Source organism: Maylandia zebra, linkage group LG6 (assembly GCF_041146795.1).
Source record: "Maylandia zebra isolate NMK-2024a linkage group LG6, Mzebra_GT3a, whole genome shotgun sequence".
Classification (NCBI taxonomy): Eukaryota; Metazoa; Chordata; class Actinopteri; order Cichliformes; family Cichlidae; genus Maylandia; species Maylandia zebra.
Window position 1 is genome coordinate 32977540 of NC_135172.1, and position 24963 is coordinate 33002502.

Genomic DNA, 24963 nt, shown 5'->3' on the forward strand with positions numbered 1-24963 from the left:
TCTTTCTTTTACTCTCCTTCATATTTCTTTTACCCCATCTGTGATGTGGAGTCTGGCCCATATTTGATGTGTTGCTCCTTTTCCATCTCCATTTCCTGACAGGTTGTGTCTGGCGCTATGTTAGAGCCAGCGCCTCCTACACCCCCTATTTACCTCCCCTGTGCGACCCCAAGGATGGCCACTTGCTTGTGGATGGTTGCTATGTTAACAATGTCCCAGGTCAGATTTTAAACACCCGCTCACCAAAACCTCCCCCCTCCCGCCTCCATCCCCAAATCGACAATCAACCACCCAGCTACCCTCCTCTTCTTTCGTCTCCCTCCCAAGTTCTCAATGTAACTAACCCCACCTTGACTTGGTGGATATTGGGAGCCCATGGTTTGGAAGGAAAGACTACATCCTACATATATCTTAAAGCCCAGATTGCATCATACCGTCTCTCCCATTGACTTTGTTATTCACACAGAGAACACGTTTTATCCATTTAGCTTAGTGTCACCTAAAAAAAAAAATCACGAAACCCACTGAACTCCACTGTGTTTATTCAGTCTCAGGATTTCTCCATGCATGTTTGGATATCTGTCGGTCATAGAGAGCTGCATGATCATCAGGCTTCATCTGAACACATCTATTTGCTGAAACTCACACTTCTCCTATGACATTAAGGTTGAGGCATGTCTTCATGCACCACTGTACTTGGCTTTTTTTCTTTCTTCTTTGTCATTTTCAATTGAAGTCAACCTCAATTAATTTAGATGTTGGCAGATTTATCAGCTCGAGATCAAGTATAGAGAACAGACAGTATTCAGTGTTGAACTGACGAGATGGTGAACGGCTGCAATCTACATGAGATGTTGACATCACATGTAAATCACTGTGTGTTCCAATTCACCTAAATGTGTATGTCAAATGGACTGAAATGCAATTTGATTCCCTGCTTCTATTTTATTTCAGTCATCTCTGCCTACAGGAGCATGTTCAATCCCTCCTATCCAGCTGTTGTCCTCTCCCCTGGCTTTGCTTGCTTTTTTATGCATGCCAGTATGTTAGTTAAAGCCATCCCATCTATATATCTTTCATAAATATATATTGATGACAAATATCATTATTATTATTATTATTATTATTAGAAAATATGTGTTCTGGATCTTGCTGTTGCACATTGCACCTCTTATACACAGTCAACAAAGCCCTTAAAATGACAAACAATCAACAGGGATGAAAATCTGCAAGTGGTGTTTTTTCAGAAGTCACATTTCAGTAATGTAATTCTGTTCAAGCATTCACATATTCTCTATGCATAGTAGCACCCCTCACTTTTCTCTGTGGTGCTCCTTATCCTTCCAACCCATGCAGCACTTTGTCTGCTCCTGCCCTCTGCTGACACTGAGCTGTACTGCAGGACAGAGTAGGCTGGTTGCTTCCCTGTAATATTCACTCTGAAAAATCTCCAAACATTGTCACATCAACATCTACTACTGCTCCGTCCCTACACACAGTTGGCAATAGGAGTAAAATTGGATTCTACTGCTTTGGTTTATTCACTAACGTTGCAATAGGTCTGTAGATTTTGAGGAACTTATAAAGGAGGATCATATGCAGTGAAGCACTGTTTTTGGGACATAGTTTGGAGATGAAACAACCTTGATTCTCTGTGATGGTTGCCATTTACTTTTTTACCTTTTGCACAAGCCACACAGGATCTATGTGCAAGGTAATGAGGTTTGCAGTGGTTTACAGCAGAGTTTAAAGGTAGGCAGAACGACAGTCCTAGCCTTTGCAGGGATCGACTACCTTCTTTTGTCCGACCTCGCTCTGGTGTTTGGATTGCGGTCTGTGTCGACACTAATCTGAAACGTATAGCAAACATTATTGAGATGTTATCCCCCCCTTCCTCCTCCCTCCTTCCCTCCTTGGTGTGCCAGGCTCACTGTGGCGCTATGTACGGGCGAGCATGACCCTCTCAGGGTACCTGCCGCCTCTCTGCGACCCCAAAGATGGCAACTTGCTAATGGATGGTGGCTACATCAACAACCTGCCAGGCAAGTATAGGTGGTAACCCCCTGCTCCCCACCTCACCCCACCCCGAACCAATCCAGTCCTTAATTTCTATCCAACTCCTGTCTCCCAGAGGAGGGGGAAGGTGGGATGGTGATGGGGGGATGCTTTGAATGGTGGTTTTTAGGTTAGCAATATTAAGAGGTTGTGTTTTTAAGTAAGTGGATGAATGCTTAATGTTAATGGAGGAAAGTCCTGTGGTATTGCTGAGATTTCCCCATCTGAATATTAAGCCGGTTCAAATTTATATAATGAGAAAATTCAAATCAGTGGACTGAAAAGCCCAGATTAAAACAAACTATACTTTAAATCAATCGCTGAAGTAACCTGGTTTGCCAGATGGGGGAAGAAATGCAACGTTTAAAGTTTATTTAAATTTTATATAAATACAAGGCTTTTTCTACAACTAGGAAATATTGCATTAAACAGTGGGGATGTATTTGTATGTGAAGCAGCCTGGTGTCAGATAGGGATAGAATTAAAAATGTTGGAGAGAAGTTTCTAGTAAATATACATTTGAAGAAATGGAAACAAATCCTCTTCTGACATCAAAACCGCCATGCATAAGACGCCAGTCTGCTTTGAGATTACATTCTGATTCTTCTCATGTTGAAACTGTTGTATGATTGGCAATAATATTTTTAACAGGCTTGCAGCAAAATCTTAATTGGTATTATAATCATACAAATGTTCCACACATTTTCAAAATTAACTACTTCAGGCAAGTTTACATTAAAACAAACCCAAAAAGCTGCCTGGTGAGGTTTCTGTTTAAGCTGTAAGAATAAAACGTAAGTTTTTTTTGTCACGTGCTTTCAACAAGAGGAAAAATCAGTGGTGTGTGTTCAGACTCAGGGGAACAACTTTTTTTGTCTGCAGACTAGTAAATGGATGATCATTGCTTAAAAGCAACTGCACAGAGCCAAAGGTACATATTCCTGAAATGTTTGTGCGATGATGATGACAATTGAGATGCATACTACATAGTTTTCATTTTGATGTGGCGGTGAAAATTCCCCTGAGTCTGGGTTGATGTATTTATAATAAAAAAATATCCTCTGTACTGAAGAAACAGAACAATATTTCACAATGAGACTGGCCTATTGCAGTTTTCTGCTCTGCATTTAAATCATTTCTCATTGTGTCCCGGCTAATGCTTTGTGAAATATGGTGCTGCCTGGGCCCAAAAGATTGATCCAGTGGAAGGGAACTTTGTCAAATTAACATCCTGTGTTTGTTTGTTTCACTCTGCCTTCTGTGTAGCTGCTTTTAAAGTTGTTCTTGGGGTGCTGGATCAGTGTTTCAGGCTTGTGGGTTGTCTTCCACAGACTCAACACCACAAAAATGCCTACTATTGCAAAGCTCCTTTTAATAAGGGGATAAAAAAGGCCCTGCGCTATTTGGCCAGGAAATATGTATAGTTTACATATATACATCTCATTTAATTGGCTGTAAATTCTCTGAAGTGAGCTTACAACTTGTATGTCTTAAAAGTTTTGTGTTTTTGTGGTGTACGTCTGTTAGAACACTGAGCCTCTAAAAATGAAGGTTTCTGGAGGCAAACCTGAAACAAACTTATTAACACCGTATTTATTGTCTTATCATCTCTGCTGCCGGATTTTGTGACGCTATGGTCGTTCGTCTGCGTGATTGTGTGCTTGTGTGTGAAAAAACTGGTGTTAAACGTCTAACAGCGGACATTGCGAGGAACACGGGTGCCAGAACAGTCATTGCCATCGACGTGGGTAGTCAAGATGAGACTGACTTGTGTAACTATGGCGATTGCCTGTCGGGCTGGTGGTTGCTGTGGAAACGGATCAATCCCTGGGCAGAGAAAGTAAAGGTACTGGATGCAGGAGTTTTCCTGTCTTAGATTGGGCTAACATAAATGTCTTTTGTAACTGAGTAAGTGGAGTCCAACAATACTGGTTCCAAATGTTTCTATTTGGCTCGAGCTAAAACTTTCTTAGAGGGTGCCAAAATTTTTCTATGAAAGATTTTTCTGGTAAAAAGCCTTTTATGGGTTGGCAGTATGAGGCAGTGGTACCTTTTGAGTCCATCTGATCAATGTGTAGCATATCCAATTCTGCTATGGAATCAGCAGATTCATCTTTATTTATTTATTGTGAAATCTGGTAGTGTGTTGTCTGAATAAAGATCTATGATACTCCCTTCTGTAGGTGCCGGACATGGCAGAGATCCAGTCACGGTTGGCCTATGTGTCGTGCGTGCGACAGTTAGAAGTGGTTAAGAAGAGTGCCTACTGTGAGTACATCAGACCACCCATTGACCGCTTCAAGACCATGGACTTTGGCAAGTTTGATGAGATCTATGTGAGTTACTTACCCAGTATGGGGTTTTTAATTGCACAAAAATACACTTTATTTGTGTGAACCTGAAATCAGGCTACTTCCAAAATGGGTGTAATCTCTTTGAAGGGTGAGAATCTGAAAAACAAGTACGATCACACATCCTATCACTACACAATTGATTATACACCTCTAAGCATATATGGTTAAATATTTCCTAATACAAATGACAATAATAAAATCTAAACCCATCAAGTACAGTTGTGTAAATCCCTAGTCTCATATTATGGATCAGCTTTAAAATTCGTGTGTCTATCATCTGATTATTTGGGCAAAAAAGGGAGAAGTACTACTTTGGTTTCTGTTTATACTGGAAAACAATGTGGGCTTCTTTGAAAATGGAATCGACAGCTAATTTTTTAAATGTTTTTTTTAAGTAAAGCTACTAGCTTTAGATAGTATATTGCAACATAAGAAAAGCTATCACAGCTTTAATTAGTCAACTGTTGGTTTAACATCCCATAGTGCAAATATAAATGTTTATTATTACTCTAAATACACCACAGGATCCATCAGTGTTTCAGTCTGAATTTAAATCAGTTGGTCTGTTTCTAAACACTTACAGCTTTCATTTGAACTACTGTGTATTGCAGGATGTGGGCTTTCAGCACGGCAAGTTAGTGTTCACTGGCTGGGCTCGGGGTGACATCATCGAGAACATGCTGAAAGACCATCGTTCAGCCGACTACAATGACAGCAAGAGAACAGATGTGAGAAGGGCACATACGCACACTTAAACTATTAATCCTATCTTACATGGCTGCTGTAACTCGTGTCTTTAAAGGTGAACCTGCAAGTTCTATATGTAATACTAATAATAACATGTTGTCCATTAGTCCTACACGTGTCCAGGAGCTGACTTCACTGATCTTGCAGAGATTGTATCGAGGATAGAGCCAGTCCAAAGCTACCTTGCTGCAGAAGGTAAATAATTACTAATTCATTATTGTCTAGAAAGAGTTGCTCTTGATGTTTTGTTGGAATATATTTTCCTTCTGATGTAGAATAGTAAAGACAGAGCTTACAGCATTCTCCTTTGTGACAACGTACAATTCAATAAGTCTGATAAATAAGGAATTGTATCCTTGTCTCTTTTCTTGAATATAATAGGGGATGTTCCTGATATTTTATGAGTGCCACCTTAAATGGATGGGTCAGTCTCAATAATTTCTTTCTATAATATCTCCTCTAAATCTTTCTGATCAGCGGAGGAGTCGGACTGTCTGACAGAATATGAGGAAGATGGAATGGACACAGTAAGAGAGGAAGAAGGGGAGGAAGAGGAGGATGAAGCAGAGTACCCTGAAGACCACTCTCCTGGGGAGTGGGGACAGAATGGAGTTTTTCAGACGGTAACACTACAGTTTTAATTCTCTGAGCTCCAGCAACCAGTCTTTGCTCCAATGAAACAATAATAACTCACCTCTTTAGATGAAAAGCTCTCCAGCAAATCTTCAGACCCTTAAAATGCTTCAATGTTTATTACACTCCACATTACAAATAATACAATGAAACATACAGTCACCATACGCTTTATTATGTCAAACATGCTAGTACCAAGGTCCTGTAAACCTTCCTAAGACATTTTATGTTTGATATCTTGTGTCCAAGATGAGATTTTGTCAGGCGAGAAACGGAGGATCTCTTGGCATTAGATTTAAGTTACACCAAATGGTTAAAACACTGTCTTCTCTACAGGATGAGGAGAAATCTGTGAGGCAACGTCGGAAACTTGCCAGTGACTCCAACACCTCTGAAGTCTCAGACTGCTGACAGTCGGCCACGAAGGAGTAGGAGGATAAGACTAAGGGTCCATAAATTTTCAGTGTTAGATGTGGGCATCACACTCAGCCCTTGCATCTACTAAAAACTCAAAGTTTTCTTTCTGGAGCATAGCCACTTATTGTCTAAACTGCTGAATCTTCTTTGCATCAAGTGACTTTCTCCTGATTATGCGGTTTAAGAACAGGCTTTGAAAATTTACCCCACCCAGAATCTGTCTCTTCAGACACGTCAACTTTACTGTAATTCCAACCATAACAAAAACTGAGACTCTAAACTTCCATTTCAGCAACTGGAATCACCTGCATGTTCCTTCTGTTTCTCTAAATCTTTATGTTCATCTTTAATGTCAGCACACCTTATCTGCACTGTGTCATTGATGATTTGACATACATAGTCCTCAGTTCTGATGTGTGCTTGTTCAGATGAGTGTGTGTGGGTTACCTGTGTGTTGGAGTGACTGGTACTGATGTGTAAAGCTGTGAATTGTTGAAATGGTAACTGGGCACTAAAAGGAAAAGTAGGGAGCATAGACAGAGCTGTAATTACTAATAATGTAATTATGTTAAGCTTATCCTAGATACCATGTAGAAAGTCAGTTAGGGAATGCTACAGGAAGAATGGCAAATTGTTATCACCAAAGTGGAGTGGTTGAATGAGCAGAAATATTTGTGAATTAATGCAGTGGACAGGTTTCAAAAATACATTATTGAGATAAAGCTGGGTGGATGGGGAGGAATATGGAGTGTGCGGTGAAAGTTAGGGATGAATGTGAGTGGACGACATTTTGTCTGTGTGCTAAAAATCTGCCGTTTGAGTTGTTTTTTTTGAGATGATGCCAGACAAAGACGATGCCTTTTCTACCAGAGTTCAACACACTCAGAATGAGCATGACTGTGGAGCGATCATTTGACTGAAACTAAACAACAAACAAGTTTGCGTCTGCCTATGCTTAGGCAAGGTCACACGCACAGTACTCAGGGTTCCTGCGTATGACTTGACATTTATGCCAATAGTGTCCTCTGGTGATAACAAGGTGTACGTGTGAGTGCATTGCAAATTTTGGAGTAATGATAATCTCCAAAACGAGCCAACATTATCTATAAAACCCTGACAATATCAACAGATTGTATGTGGATAATACGCAGAAATCCCGAGTAATCCTAAACCTCTAAATCACAGAAGTTCACCTAATATAATATTTAATTCATATGGACCTCTTGTAGAAACTGTAACAAGATTATATTAAAATACACAAAATGTTCATATTAATATATGTATATGAAGTGAGAATTTGTAAGTTGATGCTTTGCTGCAAACCAAGGGAACTTACACTGGAAAAAAAAGGGGTTTGTTCTTGTAACATCAGTTCAGTTATTATGGACAGCTGCCAGACTTGTTTTCGTTTTCTTTTATTTATACATGTCAACTAATTCATTTTTAAACTCGGAGACAGGATCGTATGTTGTTTTAATGAACTTGGCTTGAGCACTTTGCACTGAAATGTTTGAGTTTATTCCTTTTCTTTAAAGATGGTTGTTTTAATGATTGCCCTGAAACTTGAGATGCCAAGGGAATCTAAGGTATAAAAAAAGGTTAATATTTAATATGCATATTGAAAAATAAATATAATATGCATCCAATTATGTGTAACCTGTATTGTTTTTGTCTATCAAACTGTTTTTATGAGATTTACTTGTCTCACATCTGTCTACTAGCTGTGATTTTCAGCTTATTTTAAAAGGATACTGATTTTGGTCTACACCAGAAGTTTATTTGCAGCAAAAATGTTTGCTTGCTTCATCAGGTAGAGGAGCATTTCATGCGGAAAACTGGCAGATCTGTAGTATCCTATTGTTTTTTGTTTTTTCTTTAAAAGTTTTTTTTTTTTAAAGTGACTAAATAATAATAAAAAAGTTAATCAAACAAAAAAGGACAAATAAAAGTCCATTTATTATAGTTTGTAATGTGGAGCTTTCGTATTATAATACTTTTTTTCTTATAATAACTTTAAACAACCATATTTTTCCAACATATGCTGAAAGAATTACTTTAACTTAACGTTAAGTGACATGAACAAAGTCACAAGTCAAGATTAGTTGAAGGCAGTCTTGCTCGAGAACACATGCAGGTAAGTTTCTTCCCTGCAGTTCACTTTTTTTTCGTTTGCTTGTTTTGTTAAAAATTCGACAAACTTGATATGTACGAGTCAAGAGTAGGGAGCGAGCAATAATAACAGCATGAAGCTACTGATGACAATCAGTGTTGTTTTTTGGCTTTTCTGTGTTGAGAACTAAGGAAAGTTAACAAACCTGTTGATAAGTCCATGAAGCTCTAAACTCATTGAATCTACTTAAAATACTACCAGTTATAGCTTCTTAGCTTAGTACAATCTAAGGATATTCACCACTTTGTACAAGTGCCATGGTACAAATAAAAACTAAATTCTGAAAATGTTCATAAATTTAAAAGTGTATTGTTGCAAAAATGTATCTAAACAGTCTAAAGACAGTTATCATTAAATATTTAGAAATATTTATATTTATTTACTTATACAATAACTTATTACTGTTCCAGTAGTTCAGGTGGATGCAATTTTGAGAAATCTTGTATCTAGCCGTAACTTTTAAATGATTTTAACCATGGATCAAATTTATGCATATTTTCTTGAATAATTTCTTAATTGTTTGCTTAATAAAACAAAAAACAAAAAAGCAGCCAGTTTGCATCTAGAAAGGGCTATTAAAATAATAGCCATGTATTCCTAAGTTTAATTATTCATTACTCACTTAATTGTTATTGTTTTACTTCTATAATCTGTGGGGGAGATTAAATTATTCTTATCTAACTTTTATTTAACTGCAGTCGTGAAATAAATGTAGGAAGTACAAGTACAGTATTTCCTTCTGTTGTAGTGGTGCAGAAGTAGAAAAACAAGTAAAGTAAAACTACCTCAAACTTGCTGGCTTGTGCTTGAGTGATTTGTGTTTGTTACCCTGGTAACTGTAGAGAGTAAAATTGGAACAAAGTGCTGAATCAACAACCAAACTGCCAGCGTGTTGATAAAATAAATACTTTGGTTTGCATTTAATATTAACCAAGTAAAACATTTGATCCACAGTGACCTCCTGTAAATTATGCCCCTTTTTATGTGGTGTAAACGACTATCAGTCCTAAGATAAAGATGGAGCACCTTCCAACTTTTTCTAATCACTATCAGTAGTCAGTGGCAGCTGTTTCCATTTGACCCATATTCTGAATGGTCATGTAGTGGGCGTTTATCTGTATGAAGGTTTCCCTTTTATTTAATATGTACACTCAGTAAATCTTTCTACAATTATACCATATATCAAAATAAATAATAAAAGTATAAAAAAAAAAAACCCAGACAAGAGTAGCTTAAATTTAGATTTTGACCTGTCCTCTTTAACGTGTGACTGATATATATCTATATATATCTATATCTGTATATATCTATATATATCTATATATAGATATAGATATATATCTATATATCTATATCGATATATAGATATATATACATTCGAAAGAAGGGACTGCTCTCACAGCTAGAGATTGACGAGGTACAACACAAATGCTACGGCAAGGAGGAGTCAGGACGCCAGGTCAGGGGGGAGATATCATCACCCCCACCCGAGATTGGGTACATAGCCCCAAGTGCGATAGGAGAAGGATCGTTGAGTGCGAGAGGAACTGACCTGAAAAATAGGATCATGGCCAAGCTTGAAACCTGGATCCCCCGTAGCCGGTTACCAAGATTACGTGAAGTACCCTCAGAAGGTCTGCTAGATGATGTTAATGCAGCACTACGGGCAATACCTACAACCACGATTATCGACACTAACAAGCTGATCTACAATACGGCAGCAGTGATCAGTGAGATGCTTGGCTACAAGTTGAACAGCGACAAGGGGCAGTACCCTCCATGGAGAAGGAGGCAAGATCAAAGTAGCACGGAGGGAGGTTAGCCAACTAACGGAGTTGCAGAAAGGTGCGACAAAGAAGGTGCATAAGAAATACAGCAAGCTGTCCATACCTGAGGCCTTGGAAACTGCCAAGCAAAGACTCACAGCCTTGGCCAGCCGCTTGAGGAGGTACACCAGAGAGATAGAAGGCAGGAGAATAAACCAGCTGTTCTCCACAGAACCAGCAAAGGTGTACTCTCAGTGGCAAGGGAACAATAAGAGAACAGCACCACCAAGGCTGGAGATGGCGCAATACTGGAAGAGCATATGGGAGAAGGATGCAACCCATAACGGCAATGCTCAGTGGCTAGAGGATCTGAGGGCAGACCACAGCGACCTCCCTGAACAGGGTCCAGTAACCATCACAGTGGCAGATATCCAAGAAAGGGTCTCCAGTATGAAGAGTTGGACAGCACCAGGGCCTGACATGGTTCACACCTACTGGCTGAAGAAGCTGACTGCACTCCACGAGCGTCTGGCAGCACAAATGAACCAGCTGCTAGTTAACGAGAGACACCCGGAATGGCTAACCGAAGGCCGGACGGTCCTGATCCCCAAGGACCCCAAGAAGGGACCGGTCCCCTCCAACTACCGACCAATAACCTGCCTCAGTACTACATGGAAGCTCCTGTCAGGCATCATATCGGCTAAGATGAACAGGCACATGGGTCAATACATGAGCGGGACACAGACAGGAATTGGCAAGAATACCAGAGGTGCAAAACACCAGCTACTGGTAGACAGAACAATCAGCCGAGACTGCAAGACCAGACTGACCAACCTGTGCACTGCCTGGATTGATTACAAGAAGGCCTATGACTCAATGCCCCACAGCTGGATACTGGAATGCCTAGAATTGTACAAGATCAATGGGACCCTAAGAGCCTTCATCAGGAACTCAATGGGGATGTGGCGTACAACACTAGAGGCCAACTCCAAGCCCATAGCACAAGTCACCATCAAGTGCGGGATCTACCAAGGAGATGCTCTGTCCCCACTGCTGTTCTGCATAGGCCTGAACCCCCTCAGTGAGATCATTAACAAGACTGGCTACGGATACCGACTACGGAACGGAGCAGTTGTCAGGCCTATGCATTTGCCTGCGGGATCCCCAGGTACTTGTAACTGTCCTCTATCTCTGCAATGTTGCCTTCTGGTAGTTCAATCCCCTCAGTTCTGACTACCTTCCCTCTCTTTGATACCATCCGACTACACTTCTCCAGTCCGAACGACATTCCAATGTCATTGCTGTATAGCCTGGTAGTGTGGATCAGTGAATCGATGTCTCGTTCACTCTTGGCATACAGCTTGATGTCATCCATGTACAGGAGGTGGCTGACAACTGCTATATATATAGATATAGATATATATATATATATATGCATAGGCCTGAACCTATATATATATATATCTATATATATATCTATATATATATCTATATCTCTATATCTATATCTATATATATATATATCTATATATATATCTATATCTAGATATAGATATATATCTATATAGAGATATAGGTATATATATAGATATATATATAGATAGATCATATTTTTAAAAATTACTTTTAAGACTTTTTACAGATCTCACTGTTTGTGAACATAATTTTTAAGCAGATTCCCCAGACATCTTCCTCATTTATTTTTCAACAGGCATTTTAAGATCATTTAATCATGCTGTTATATTAATGCTACTTGTTATTTATATGAAATTTAGCACTGACAGTAACGCACACAATGTATTTAATAGCTTCTGCTTTTTCACCCATTTCTCTTGGTAAAGTATTTGATAATCCTTCTTTATTTACCACTATGCATTCTGCTAATTTGAGAGTCAATTGTGTAAAGACAGATTTATATATATGATGAACATGCATATGCTGATATACATTTTTATTTTTTTTCCCAAATCTCTTTCCACTGGAAATTGGCCTTGTGTGAACTGTAATGCCCTGAATAAAGGGGGTCATTTATCACACTCACTCACAGGTAAAAATAAATAATAATAACAAGTAAAAAATATATTTATTAAAGTGTCATTGTGGATTTTGTTATGTAGGGAAGAATAATAAGAAGGTGACCGTTAGAATTTCTGAACATTAGAGGAATATTTGAAATAATGACATTATTAATCAGCTACAGTTGGGCTACTGAAAAGTGGTGGCGATCATATTTGTTTTTATACAAATACTCAACACATAAAGTAAGCATTACTTTTTGTATTTTGGTTAATGTTGATGTATTAATCATTGTTGCCACTTGTGGTATTCAAAACCTAGAATGTCAGTGGGCAGATCACCTCAGCAGGATTGATAACCTATCATGCTTTTAGAGTATGCAAGTTAAAAACGTTAGTTTTTAAAGCCGGTGAGACCTTTGGTCTGTACTAACTGATGCTTTTAAGTGAGTCAGTTGTTTAATTTTTAGTTCCCCCGGTAGAAGTGCATAACCAAAGGATCCTGAAGAACTCGCCACAGTGTGACATTCAGATATGCTTTTGTCATCAAGGCTGAGAAATAAGCAGGTGGAGTTATTTAGAATAACATGGGAATATTTACATCTGCAGTTAAAAGATTGGAGCCATTTAGCCCATTAACTAATGATTTACAGGTAAATTTGTTTTTGAGAAAGGCACTAAATCTTCAGGTTTGAATAGCACAAACTGTAAGAAGACTTGCAACACATGCAATGCAAAATAATTATAGGTTAAGGATTAATTGTTTGCAATAACCTTCAAAAAGGGTTATACTATTAATGTTCATTTTTATTATTATTAATTTTTATCTTTCAGATTAAGGACCTTTTCTTTAATACTTTAATGACATTCTATACACCCCTTTTTTTTTTTTGCAAAAGATATGTAAATTTAAGATAAAATATAAGGCATATTAGAATAGCCTACTTGCATTTTATTTTCAGTTTAAGTCATGAGCTTTAGGCTTCAACATTAAAAACAGCCATGTCTTGTAAACTGTAAAGTACAACTGTTAATTATTTAGTGAAGTAGATAGTCCAGAAAACGCACAAGGACGTCACATGATGTGGGCACTGCCTCCTGTTAGCAGATTTATATGGAAGTGTTTCCTGAACCAGAGCGCTCACAGATTCTCCTGGTCCGGCGACTCTGCAACTTTCTCACCATGAACTTCATTAGTGTGCTGTCCTGCCTGAGCCTCTTGCTGGCAGTGGGTGTCGCCCAATACCCAAAACCCTGTGGTGAGTATGGACTTAGATGAACAAGATACTCAAACTGATGTCTATATCTGTGTTAAGAGACCTGCTAAATGTGCCTGAAACAGAAATATGAAAAAACTCAATTCATAATGTTAGAAAAGTTATTTTTACTCAGAGACACAGACATATTTTTTAATCTATCTTAAAAACCAGGTATAGTCAAACTAGGCTGCCAAGATTAATTTGTATAGTAAGCTAAGGTTCTCCAATGAGTATATTTATGCATTTAATTTTAGATTGTTATAACAAATGAAGCTTGACTTTGACTTTCTGTTCCACAGTCGTTCCAGAGCTGCTGAGTGGAGGGCTCACTGTGGTGAGTTCACTGATGTGCTCCACAGATAATCTTTAGGAACTTACTATATATCTCTATTGCTCTGATCAGTGTTAAGCAAACTTCTCTTGCATTTTATGCCAACTAAACCCTTTTCTGTTGGATGTAATATGTCCTTACATAATAGTATGATTATGCAGCAACAGAGCAGTTTTTTGTGCCTTAATATGTACGGATTAGGTTTTAACAGAGATGGAAAGTAATGAAGTCTAAATACTTCATTACTGTACTTAACTAGAATTTTCAGGTGTCTGTACTTTTCTTTAGTATTTATTTTTCTGACAACTTTTTATTTTTATTCCCTACATTTTTAAAAAATATCTGTACTTTCTAGTTCACGCATTTTCAAAAAAAGCTTGTTACCTTTGGTTTGTCGCACACTTGGTTTGCCTAACCCGCACTTCAGCATCTAGCCAAACACATGAGTGTGTGTGCAGTTTGTCACACAGAGTGTTGCTAGCTATATTCATATTGACACTATATTGCAGTGGTATTGGATAAACTGGAAATGCAAAGTTTACATGTAAGTCCTCACTTTTGTAAATCAAATATTGGGTCTGTACGTGTGGCATTATATTTTTACATATTGTGAAACATGCTGCAAAACAATCTGAATGCATTATTTAAAGGTTTCATGAAAATACTCAGAAGTTTTGAAATGAATTTGAAATTAAGCTGATTGTGGCTGTATACAGTATAATATGAAGACAGCATAAACAGCTTACTGTCAGTATAAAGGATGGAAACCAGCCAGGACAACTTATGAAATAACTGCTGATATATTGTTGAATTCAGCTGTGTAGATCCACAAAGACCAGGTCAGCTGATCAATAAGCTGAAGTTGAAGTACTTCAACTTGTACTGAAATATGTTTTAACATTAGTACCTGGGTTTTAGACATTAACTAGAGACAAGTTCAGGAATATATGTTTGAGACATTCACTTTCTCACATGCTCACAAGCCTCACAAGATGATATCATTTGCTTCAGATGAGTTCTCACAACTAGAAACACTTCATTTCATTGAGACAAAGATTTTGTTGCTTGGATGGACACATGATATCCAGTTTCTTGCTGTGAATCAATTAGACAGTTCTCTGTGCTTTTCTCAGTAGTGCAGTCAGACATCATACAAACTTTTGAACTAAAGACATAGCAGATTAAATATAATTTAATGACCATTAAGTAATGTTTAGGTCATTCATAAAACTGGCTTTTATCTCTCCTTTTCAGATGACTGGCGATGGACTCATCTCCTCAACGGGATTAATAACCTATGATGCTTTGGGACAGAGGATGCGAGTTAAAAACTTCGGAATTGGTGACAATCAGGACTTTGCTCTGGACCAGCTGATGCTTTTTAGAGAGGTAGTAAAGCCTCATTAAACTGTTAATGTTTTGTGTTTTTTTTCCTTCATAATGATCCCTCCCACTTCAAAAAGTATCTAAATATCATTCAAATTACTCATTTCTTCTGTCTTACCTAACACATAAACAGAATTCCAATCTTTAGAATAAAAAAATAAATGAACGTAGTGTGACATTTGAAAAAATAAAATGAAAGTATAAAATGACAAAAACACACTGATATTTATGCAAACATATTATAAGACCGTGCTGGCTACAATACTACAGTGGCAGCATACAAGCCAAGATGTGAACAGGCAAAGAGCATTCACTCTCTTTGTTCATCCTTTCAGGGGGTCTATTACGAGTCCAACTGGAAAACACTCTCTTGCAAGAAGATGAAGCTGGATTCCTCCTTCATTCCCATGCAAGTTCCCCCTGATGCTAAACTGATGGGTCAGGTGTTCATGGGCTCCTCCTCCTCTTGGGGAATGGGTGTGCTAACCAACACCTGGTATGGCAGTCTTTCAGAAAATGGTAAGAAGAAGCAAAAATAAATGTGTTCTGTACTAATTCTAAGGCTGAAAGGCCATGAATACTACCACTAGTGCTATGTGCCATTTTCATTATTTTGGAAGACAAATTTTAATTTATTTTTGTGTAAATGTACACACTGATTGGTAATTTCAAATAGACATTGTAGTAAAGGATTGGCAGTATGTTACAATAAACCTTTCTATCCTACTAGTTATTAGGTTAAGCCAATGTACTACTAAATGACCAAATTACCTTTGCCTGTGCATGCATGTCGAGCATAGTGACAAGAAGTGTAAATTCCTATTTATGACAAAATAAAAAGAAATAGTAGTGAATTTAGTAAATGTAAAATAACACTTTTTTTCCATTTATGCCACTCAGGTAGCCTGTTTACATATAACTTATACTGTATGTTTTCAGGCTTTTATTCAACTGTCTTTACTGAGATCGGCTGCATCCCTGTGTCCTTCACAAGCTATACTCCACAATCTGGGTGGCTCACTGTCAGGTAACTGTAAGAGAGTCTGTCTCGAATGTAAAGGGAAGGTATGTAGACAGACTCAGCAAAAAAAGTTGAGTTATGAGAAAAGGGTAGATTAGATAAGATTTACAGTATTCTACATGACATATGAAACTTAGACATAAATGAAATTCCATAAATTAATATATACTAACCAACATGACAGGCACACAACACACACAGCACACCTCTCCCCATCTGAAGCCTACACAGCCAATTAGTCCAGATATACCAATAGCTGGTAAGCCAGTAAAACTACAAAGCAACATGAACATCTGAGAAACACATAACACTCAGTAATTTATCACTAGCTCAATTTCATGGCTAAATGGTTCCCTATAAATAAATAATTAAAAATTCAATAATAATTCGAATATTCAAATCCATCTAAAACAAGCCTTCCTACAGAAAGACCCCCCCCCCCCCCCCCCCCCCCCCCCTTCCCAACTTGGTTTGGCCCAGTGATGTCAACCATGACATCACCAGCACTATAAAAGTAACAAGATACTTGACCTGCATGGATCCTGGGGAAATTTTTTTTTAAAAAATTGAACATTATAAAAGACACTTGAAAATGTATGTGTGTGTATTTCCTTTAACTTGATCAACTGTTTTGATGTTAACCACAAATTTAACACACACACACAAAGTGAAGCAATGTTACCTTAGGATTGGCAAACCACAGCAAATAAGCACAAGCAGACAAAACAATATAATGTTGTGTGTAAAATTAACACGCATAAGACAAATGGTGAGTGTTAAAGTGTGCAAATGCTCCACCCACTTTGTCGCAGTAATATAAAACTAAAACAGACAAAATGGAACAAAAACTGTGCTAATGATATTAAAAACAACTTCAGCAACCATTTTAGATTTGAGAGGGAATTTCTTTTTATTACAGTATGTCTAACAATATAATGCAAACACATATCATATTATTATATTATACAGTAGAAAACAGAATCATATGTATGAGAACCTGTTTTGGATTTTTGACCCTGAACCATGCAAAAGTTAAGACACTGAAGTGTTACGGTGTTCTATTCTCTGCTTTCCATCTGTAAATTTTGAATTTGATGTTGGTAACCTAGTCATACAAGTAAACTTGTATTTTTTTAATTTCAGCACCTTCAACTGGGTAATTGGCACCTCAAACCCTATGGACTACTTGCCTCCTGATTTCTGTGCCAACTCTGAACTGGAGGAAACAGAAACACCACATAATTTCTTCACTGTCATGGAGTCTCTGGCCATGAAGAGCAAGAGAATAGAGTAAACATCTTGAGCATCTTGAGAAAGATAATTACAGATAATTACAAATCCTGTCCCTCAGCAGAAATCCATATTTGACCTGAATGATTCAGTCATCATCATGAGATGATGACTGGATCATCATGTCATTTTAAAGTTACATTAACATGACATCCAGCAGAGTTGTCATCTGCAATTCACAGACCTTACCTTTGGATTGTAGGTAGAAAATGTAAATAAAAAAAATCTATATTATTAGAGTGAGAACTACAGATACGCAGTCAACACTACATAAAGGAGACCTTCAAATAACAGTTTTCAGATTTGCTTTGTCTTCTGTCTTTGTCATTATGTCAATAAAATTATTTGCACTTAAATGCTTGTGTGGAAAATGTTAATATAATATCGTGGCTCAAGAGTTGGGAGTTTGCCTTGTAATCGGAAGGTTGCCGGTTCGAGCCCCGGCTTGGACAGTCTCGGTCGTTGTGTCCTTGGGCAAGACACTTCACCCGTTGCCTACTGGTGGTGTTCAGAGGGCCCGGTAGTGCCAGTGTCCGGCAGCCTCGCCTCTGTCAGTGCGCCCCAGGGTGGCTGTGGCTACAATGTAGCTTGCCATCACCAGTGTGTGTGTGAATGGGTGGATGACTGGTTGTGTAAAGCGCTTTGGGGTCCTTAGGGACTAGTAAAGCGCTATACAAATACAGGCCATTTACCATTTTTACCATTTGCACATTCCTGCTGTTTGATTACACCTAAGTAAAGACTTTAAAGGAATTAACTGTGTACGCACGAAAAATTAGTGTCACCATATTAGTGTGAAACAACATGTAAAATATGGTTTTATGAAGAACAAAAGGATGTCATGGTGAAGATGACCTTTGTGTGCATCAAAATCTGAACTGCAGAACAGAATGCCGTTTTCAACATCTTACATAAATGTGTTTTCTTTTTATTTCCTTTACATTTTAATTTCCTTTTCATTTAGTTTGTTCAAAACATGGGTAAACCAAACTGAAAAATCAGGCAAACAATTGAAGAAAGGAAATGTGTCTGGGCTCTGTTGTCAGCTTAACGATAATCTTTGCATTCAACAGTATGATCAGTTAAGTATATATTTGCTTTGGTGTCAAAGATCCTTTCTTTGCATTTCCATGTAATCCCAAGAATAAAAGTTATGTCAGATTGATAAACCTGCATCACTTGAATGTTCAGAGGGTTAGAGTTTTTTCTCTAAGTAACTGCCATTGAAAACTGATAAAGATAAAGATCATAAAACGTTTATCACAGACTGCTCTATATTTATCTTCTGACTGAAAACTGTTTATAAACACACATACAGATAATCTATATGAAGCTACATATCAGAGGATCTGACCTAATAAATTTTGATACTGATCAGTGAAAGAGCCTTCCTGTATCAACAGTGAAGCTCTGTGATAATGTGCTTCTGCTGGTGCAATTGCATCAGCGTCTCTTTGAACTTCATATTGAGCGTTCCTGTAAACAGATACCAAATGAAAGAATGACATTAGGAATCAACTCCAGATCTTTTATCTGTCACATGTTTTATTAGACATTGAGGGAACCAATCTCACATAGTCATAAAACAGTTTATTAGTCAATTATCCAACTGCTTTTGAACCTCTGAAACGGTATACAAATTGTTGTAATTCCTAAACAGTTAATGCAAAACTTACACAAATACATTGAACAAATTCAGAATGTGCAACAGGTGATTTGCATTAATGAAATCATTATACAATAAAATAGCCATCTTAATATTACACAAAATTAAAGTATAGCTTTTGGGTTATAGCTTAACCATTTTATGTTATGATGAACAGGAATTTTATTTCAGTAATATTTCCTTTTCCAATGCATTTTCAATGTAGTTAATCATGAATTACCACAACTGATGACATAAGATTCTAACAATGAAAACAGCTTCAAGAAAGTGAGTGTAGAGTTTTTACATATACAATGCAAATCAAACAATAATCAATAATCAATGTATATTAGCACAAAATTAGTCATTTGGGGGTAATGTAGGAAAATGTATTTTTAAAATGAGGCTGTTTGCACTGTTCTCCATCAAGCACCTTCTAAAGAAGTCAGGATGCATCTAAACTGAGTGCAAAAGAGCAGAAATGAAAGTAGTGTATATCATGAGGGGCAAATTTGTCACATACATGTTCATTTTCTTGTTTAAATCAGGGGGAATCTGGGGAACAGATTTTAAAATCGATCAGAACCTTCAGAAAATTATTTATTATTCAGATAACTTGTTGTGCTTAACGTCTCACGTAGAAAACTGCAGTACTAGTCATTCTTCAGCAGATGGAGGCAGCATCCCTCATCATCTCAGATGATACTGCTTTCATTTGTCTTTTCCAACTGAATGTGCTGTAGTGTATGCGCTTGAGTAATCTGTGTCGTAAACCTCAATTACCTTGTTAATAATTATTATACAAGGCTTTAATAAATGTTCCCAGGGAACAACAGCCTAATGTTGCGTGTGTTTACCGAGAGCCTTATTTCTACAGTATACTCTGCATTCATATTTGAGTATGTCTTATTCATTCAGTGTTTTATATCATAAATATTGTACATTCAAATATTTTATGAGATGCATCTAAAAACTACAAATCAACTCTAGATGTGGCCTGAAATTCTGGCAGTTTTTGAGAATTGTTTTTCTAAAGGTTGTGTGGTGCAGTATCATTGTATACGACACCTGTGGTGTATTATCAGTCATACAGTTTTATATACGCTACCAGTGCTTCACATGAGAAGTTGCATTTGTTGACAAGTACATCAATAAACTCTTTAGTCCTTTTGTCAAGGTTATCTGTGACGCATAATATAATATATGACTGGTACTCGAGATAAATAGGTAAAGTGACACGAACACAATATCCAGCGCTGATGAGTTTGTATCTCGCACATAAAAAGAGTGTATCTTTTTAAAATATATCTTTTCTACTTTTCTTGAGTTACAGTATAATTCCTCCATGTCCTCTCATAGTCATACCTGTCTACACAATGAACGTCAATAATAACAGAATTTATTTTTATTAGTAGAGGATCATCACACTTATTTCACCTCAGGGAATTGTGAGTCATCGTCTAATAATCAACACTATGTTGTTCAGAGGTAGCTACCTAACCCCAGTGTGAAAAATTAGCCATCTGTCCTTTGTGATTTAAGAGTTGACAACCTGCTATGGAAGCATTAGCAGCAAAAATAGCCCTGCAAGTCTGCCCAATTATCAGTCTAATGATTCTCTAAGCATGCTGCGACCTAGGCTGAGAAATGTGCAGGAGGCTCACTGTAAAGTACCTGTTGTGATAAGAAATTACATTTATTTTGTTTAATTTATTTATTTATTTATTGGCCAGATTCACTTGAGCCTAAATGTTAACGTAGGAGGTGCTGTATGCAGATTTGTTAATTTTGTGCCTGATTGACCATCAGTCACAAAGTCACTGGAAAGTAGAAGCAATTTCAAACCCTGCTGCCTTAAAACTCTCAGCAGTGGCAAATGAAAACGCCCAAATGAAATGGAAAAATAAAAAAGCTAAACACATTGAAATCACAAATACATTAACGGTAAATATTTGATGTTCAACGTGTTTAACTCTACTATTCATCCTGCAGTGACAGTCGCTTGGGCTGGCTGTCAAAAAATATGACCAAACCAAATAAAGATGTCGACAGGAACTGACCAAGCTGTGAAAATGCACTGAGGCACTATAGGAGCACATGTAATACTTCTGACAATCATTTGCAGCTGTGTCTGCCTGTGCTTCATGCTGTTTGCTCTACCCTCCAGCAGTAGCCAGTCTAACATCAGTGAACCGGTTCCCAGCCCGACTGGTAGCGTAATGACATTTGGCACAGAAGGTTATGTTTACCTTTGCCACTATTGTAGCTGTGTTATCCTGCTAATAATTGCTGATCAGCACTAAATTCAAAGCACAGCTGAGGCTGATGGGAATCTTTTTCAAGCATATCAAGTAAAAGTGGCAAATTTTAACATTATGATAAATGATTATATTTGTGGAAAAAAACCACACATTTTATTCAAACACGTCTAACACGAGACTTTTAGACTAATTGTCTTATTATCTTGTCTTTCAAATCAGGATGTCGTTATGTGTCGTTAAGCAGTTTCAGTGATTATAGGCTATCCCATCTGCAACTGATACTTCATCACAAATGTCCAGATACAAATTGGTGATCTGGTGCTGACTTATAGGGCAGCCAGTCCCTTTTCTCTGTTAGGATTTTATCTGTCTCAATGAGACAAACAAATTAACACAGAGAAGAGCCAACCACTGGGTTTAGCTTTTGGTTTACTTAAGAATTACAGCATCCTTACAGCATCATTTTCTTCCACTGGAGAATATTTGATCAGGCCTATATGTCATCTGTATGATGTGTACAGAGAAGCTCTTGCTGTTTGATGCCAACACCCACAGTGCACATACAAACATGTCCTTGGTATAATATTGCTTCCTGTTGGATGAGTTATCCGGGAGAACGAGCACATGCTGCACTATGATGGCTGTTTTTGTTTTTAAACTCAAAATGTGCCACGTTTTCCCTCTGACTCATATGCAAACAGATAGTATTTAATTATATGGCAGTAACATCTCCATGCCTTTAGAAAATCACCTCACATTATCAAACACTCCCAGATGATCAAGTCACTGCATATTAAAATTGATTGCAGAGAAGCACATTAATTTACAAGTTCTTACAGGTTAACCTTTTTTTCACAGCATGTACCAAAAAGAAAGAAAATAGATCAGTAAATAAATGTATGAAATCTCGTTCATCCCCCACACACGGCAAATGGCTACAAAACCTCTTGTATTACTTACTCAGTGTACTTATTGAGTACTCATCCAGCCTGATCAAAGAGCCCTAATTACAGGCATTAGTGAGTGATGACTCCAGTGAGTGGGTACTACACATACAAATAAGACTCTGTGTGCGAGGTTATAGGTTTTAATGTGTGTCTATGAGAATTTGTGGGTGTGTGAGTGTGAACTGCAGTGTGCTTTATAGCTTGTGATGCAGCAGAACATTGTTAGTCATTCTCACCTCACTATTCAGTAGAGGTTGATGGACATCAGAGGGTCAGCCACCAATTATCCTCTTTACGCAAATGAGAGAGGCAATTCCTCCTCTACATACTTCTCTAGCTCTGCTCCTCTTTCTTTCTTTCTTTGTCATTAATCTTCTAGCTGCCTCCTCATGTGTTTATTTGCTAACTGTACGAGCAGCAATGTACATTTTATTTAATAGTAAAGGAGATTTTACTGACATACACAATATATTTTCCCCCCCAAAAAGCACAAGGCATTCATTCAACCTGTGTGTAATTTCTGATTAGCACTCATCTTTACATCTACATTTATTTGAAAAGTGGAAGGTGAAAAGCCATCTTTGCAGGTTACCATGAAATTGAATGGGCATTGTAACCAAAATGGTATACACCCTAAAATTTAGTTTAAAGTAGATATCTACGTCAACCTAGCTACTCTTTCAAAAATACAAACATAAGTTTTTGTATTTTAATTCAAAGTGTCATTGATATTTTACAGCGACACTTGTCCATCTCAGCTACATAGACAAGTACCCAGATAAGTATTACTGGAAAGGAATTCCTTCAAATTTAAAAACATGTTTATGCCATACTGTATGCAAATTACATTTCCTCACATGATTATGCTCCATTGTGTGTTGCATTTTGAGCTTACTTGAATGGAAAAGCCTCTGAACAATCAAAACGTATTGTTCCCTGATGCTGGAAAGGCATGGTGTGATTAGCAATGTTGCCTCACAGCAAGAAGGATCTGGGTTTGAATCTGGTGGTTGTCTATGTCATAAATTGCTGTGCGGCAGGCAGGAGTTGGACCCAAAATGCAGGCACGAGGAAAGAACTCAGCTTTATTTGCTGGAAGGGGAAAGTTATACAAAAAGCAACCTAGAGACACAGGGCATTCCACACAGAATGAGGGACAACACAACACTGACTCAGAGAAACACAGGGTTTAAATACACTGGGAAGTAACGAGGGGAATGAGACACCGAAGGAGGGCACAGCTGGGAGAAATCAGAACTGACGAGACAAGGAAGCAAAGCAGGACACATTCACATAAGACACGGACCTTCAAAGTAAAACAGGAAGTATAAAACAGAGACGCGGACTTGACACGGTGGAGACAGCAACTAAGAAACACAGACATAAACCATGTCTGAGTTTTTTAGATGTCATAAACCTCTGCGTATTTTGGTTCTCAGAGGACTCTAAGAACCAAAACACACAGAGGGAAATACTAAGCTTGGAACACAAGAAACTAGACTCGAGGGAGTAACAAAAGACCAACCATGAGAACATGATTCACAATACAGAGTGACAGAAAACAAGAAGCTCAAACATGCAAAGACACAGACGTACACAGAACAGAGGGGGCACAGAGAAACATGAAGGGCACGGGATCAAAACTAGAAACCATAGAATAAATCACACGAGTACAAAATACAAGAATCACAAAGAACTAAACACGCTGGGTCAGGAGACCCAGGATCCTGACAGTCTAAGGCGATTGCAGAGGTGCTGAAGAGGGAGATGCCTACTGTTTCGAACCAAAAGTAAAGGGATTTTCTTTATACATGTCTTTTATTTTGCTTTTTGAATTAAGTCTCAATACTGCCTCCATGTCAAGCAAAGTCAAATTTTCAGCATTTTTCTTTTTTAAATTTTTTTTTTAAATAATCAAACTACTGTTTTTAAGCTAAAACATCTGCTGTGTGTTGGAAACAAGTAAAGCTTAGGACAGTGTTGGACAATCAGGTCAGGACATTCTCCAGTTGCTTTTTCTGACATGTCTGCTTCAGATGTGTCCTCACTATTGGAAATACTACATTTGGATAGGCAAGGGATGGCAATTCTCACATGATACATTACCCTGACTTGATAATAGGGAGCTGGCTGAGTAAAGATGTTTTAATGTCTGATCCCAGCTAAGTGAGACGCTAACATTCTCACATAGCTGAGACGAGTAAGACAAGCTCAGGGCTGCATTGTAAAAAATCACTTAACACTCTCCAAGAAAGCAAATACACACATTCCCCGCAGTTGTTTAACTATAACTTTAAATTATTGTAAATCGGGGTTTCATGTCATCATCATTGGATAGGTATGATATAAGGGTTTTACAGTTCTGTTAAATTCTTTTATTTGATGTTTTCAATCCAAATTTTTCTTAACTTCATATTAGAGAAAACATTTAAAATTTGCAGTGTAAAATATGCAGACATGTTAACAACAACAACAAATTCACTTGTTTAGTTTGTTCTTTTACATTGAAATCACAAACCCAGTGTTCCTCAGTGAGTTTGTGGTTGCCCACACAGCAAAATCTCCAGTGTTAAATTAACACTAGAGAGTGTCTATATGGGTCCACACCTCTGAGTGTTAAATACAACACTGTTGAGTGTTAAATTAACACTTTTGACAGTGTTATA

General features: G+C 37.7%; 2 protein-coding genes across 5 annotated transcripts in view; both read left to right on the top strand.

The window, feature by feature from the left end:
* pnpla6 (patatin-like phospholipase domain containing 6) overlaps positions 1-7852 on the top strand; it is a 36600-nt gene extending 28748 nt beyond the window's left edge. Inside the window, exons 30-37 of one of the 4 annotated variants that reach the window (XM_076885085.1) lie at positions 103-219; positions 1926-2042; positions 3753-3901; positions 4239-4391; positions 5021-5137; positions 5264-5351; positions 5634-5779; positions 6126-7852. In XM_076885085.1, the coding sequence (XP_076741200.1) occupies positions 103-219; positions 1926-2042; positions 3753-3901; positions 4239-4391; positions 5021-5137; positions 5264-5351; positions 5634-5779; positions 6126-6200 (962 nt within the window). In that variant the 3' untranslated portion in view covers positions 6201-7852. The remainder of the gene's footprint in view (positions 1-102; positions 220-1925; positions 2043-3752; positions 3902-4238; positions 4392-5020; positions 5138-5263; positions 5352-5633; positions 5780-6125) is intronic. The other 3 variants (XM_012918877.2, XM_004539152.2, XM_076885086.1) reach the window with 3 other exon arrangements.
* Positions 7853-13311: 5459 nt separating this feature from the next.
* Positions 13312-17800, top strand: LOC101475182 (ependymin). The gene is made up of 6 exons (XM_004539151.3): positions 13312-13416; positions 13716-13750; positions 15002-15136; positions 15469-15652; positions 16073-16160; positions 17298-17800. Exons 1-6 carry the CDS (start codon positions 13341-13343, stop codon positions 17446-17448), a joined length of 669 nt encoding a protein of 222 aa, XP_004539208.1. The 5' UTR covers positions 13312-13340; the 3' UTR covers positions 17449-17800.
* The last annotated feature ends 7163 nt before the right edge of the window (positions 17801-24963 follow it).

What these genes read in the sequence shown, in the direction of transcription:
- LOC101475182 (XM_004539151.3), top strand. Translation starts at nt 13,341, where the DNA reads ATGAACTTCATTAGTGTGCTGTCCTGCCTGAGCCTCTTGCTGGCAGTG. An exon ending in AGCTGATGCTTTTTAGAGAG is followed by an intron (nt 15,137 to 15,468) that starts GTAGTAAAGCCT and finishes TCATCCTTTCAG; the next exon opens with GGGGTCTATTACGAGTCCAA. An exon ending in TCTGGGTGGCTCACTGTCAG is followed by an intron (nt 16,161 to 17,297) that starts GTAACTGTAAGA and finishes TTTTAATTTCAG; the next exon opens with CACCTTCAACTGGGTAATTG.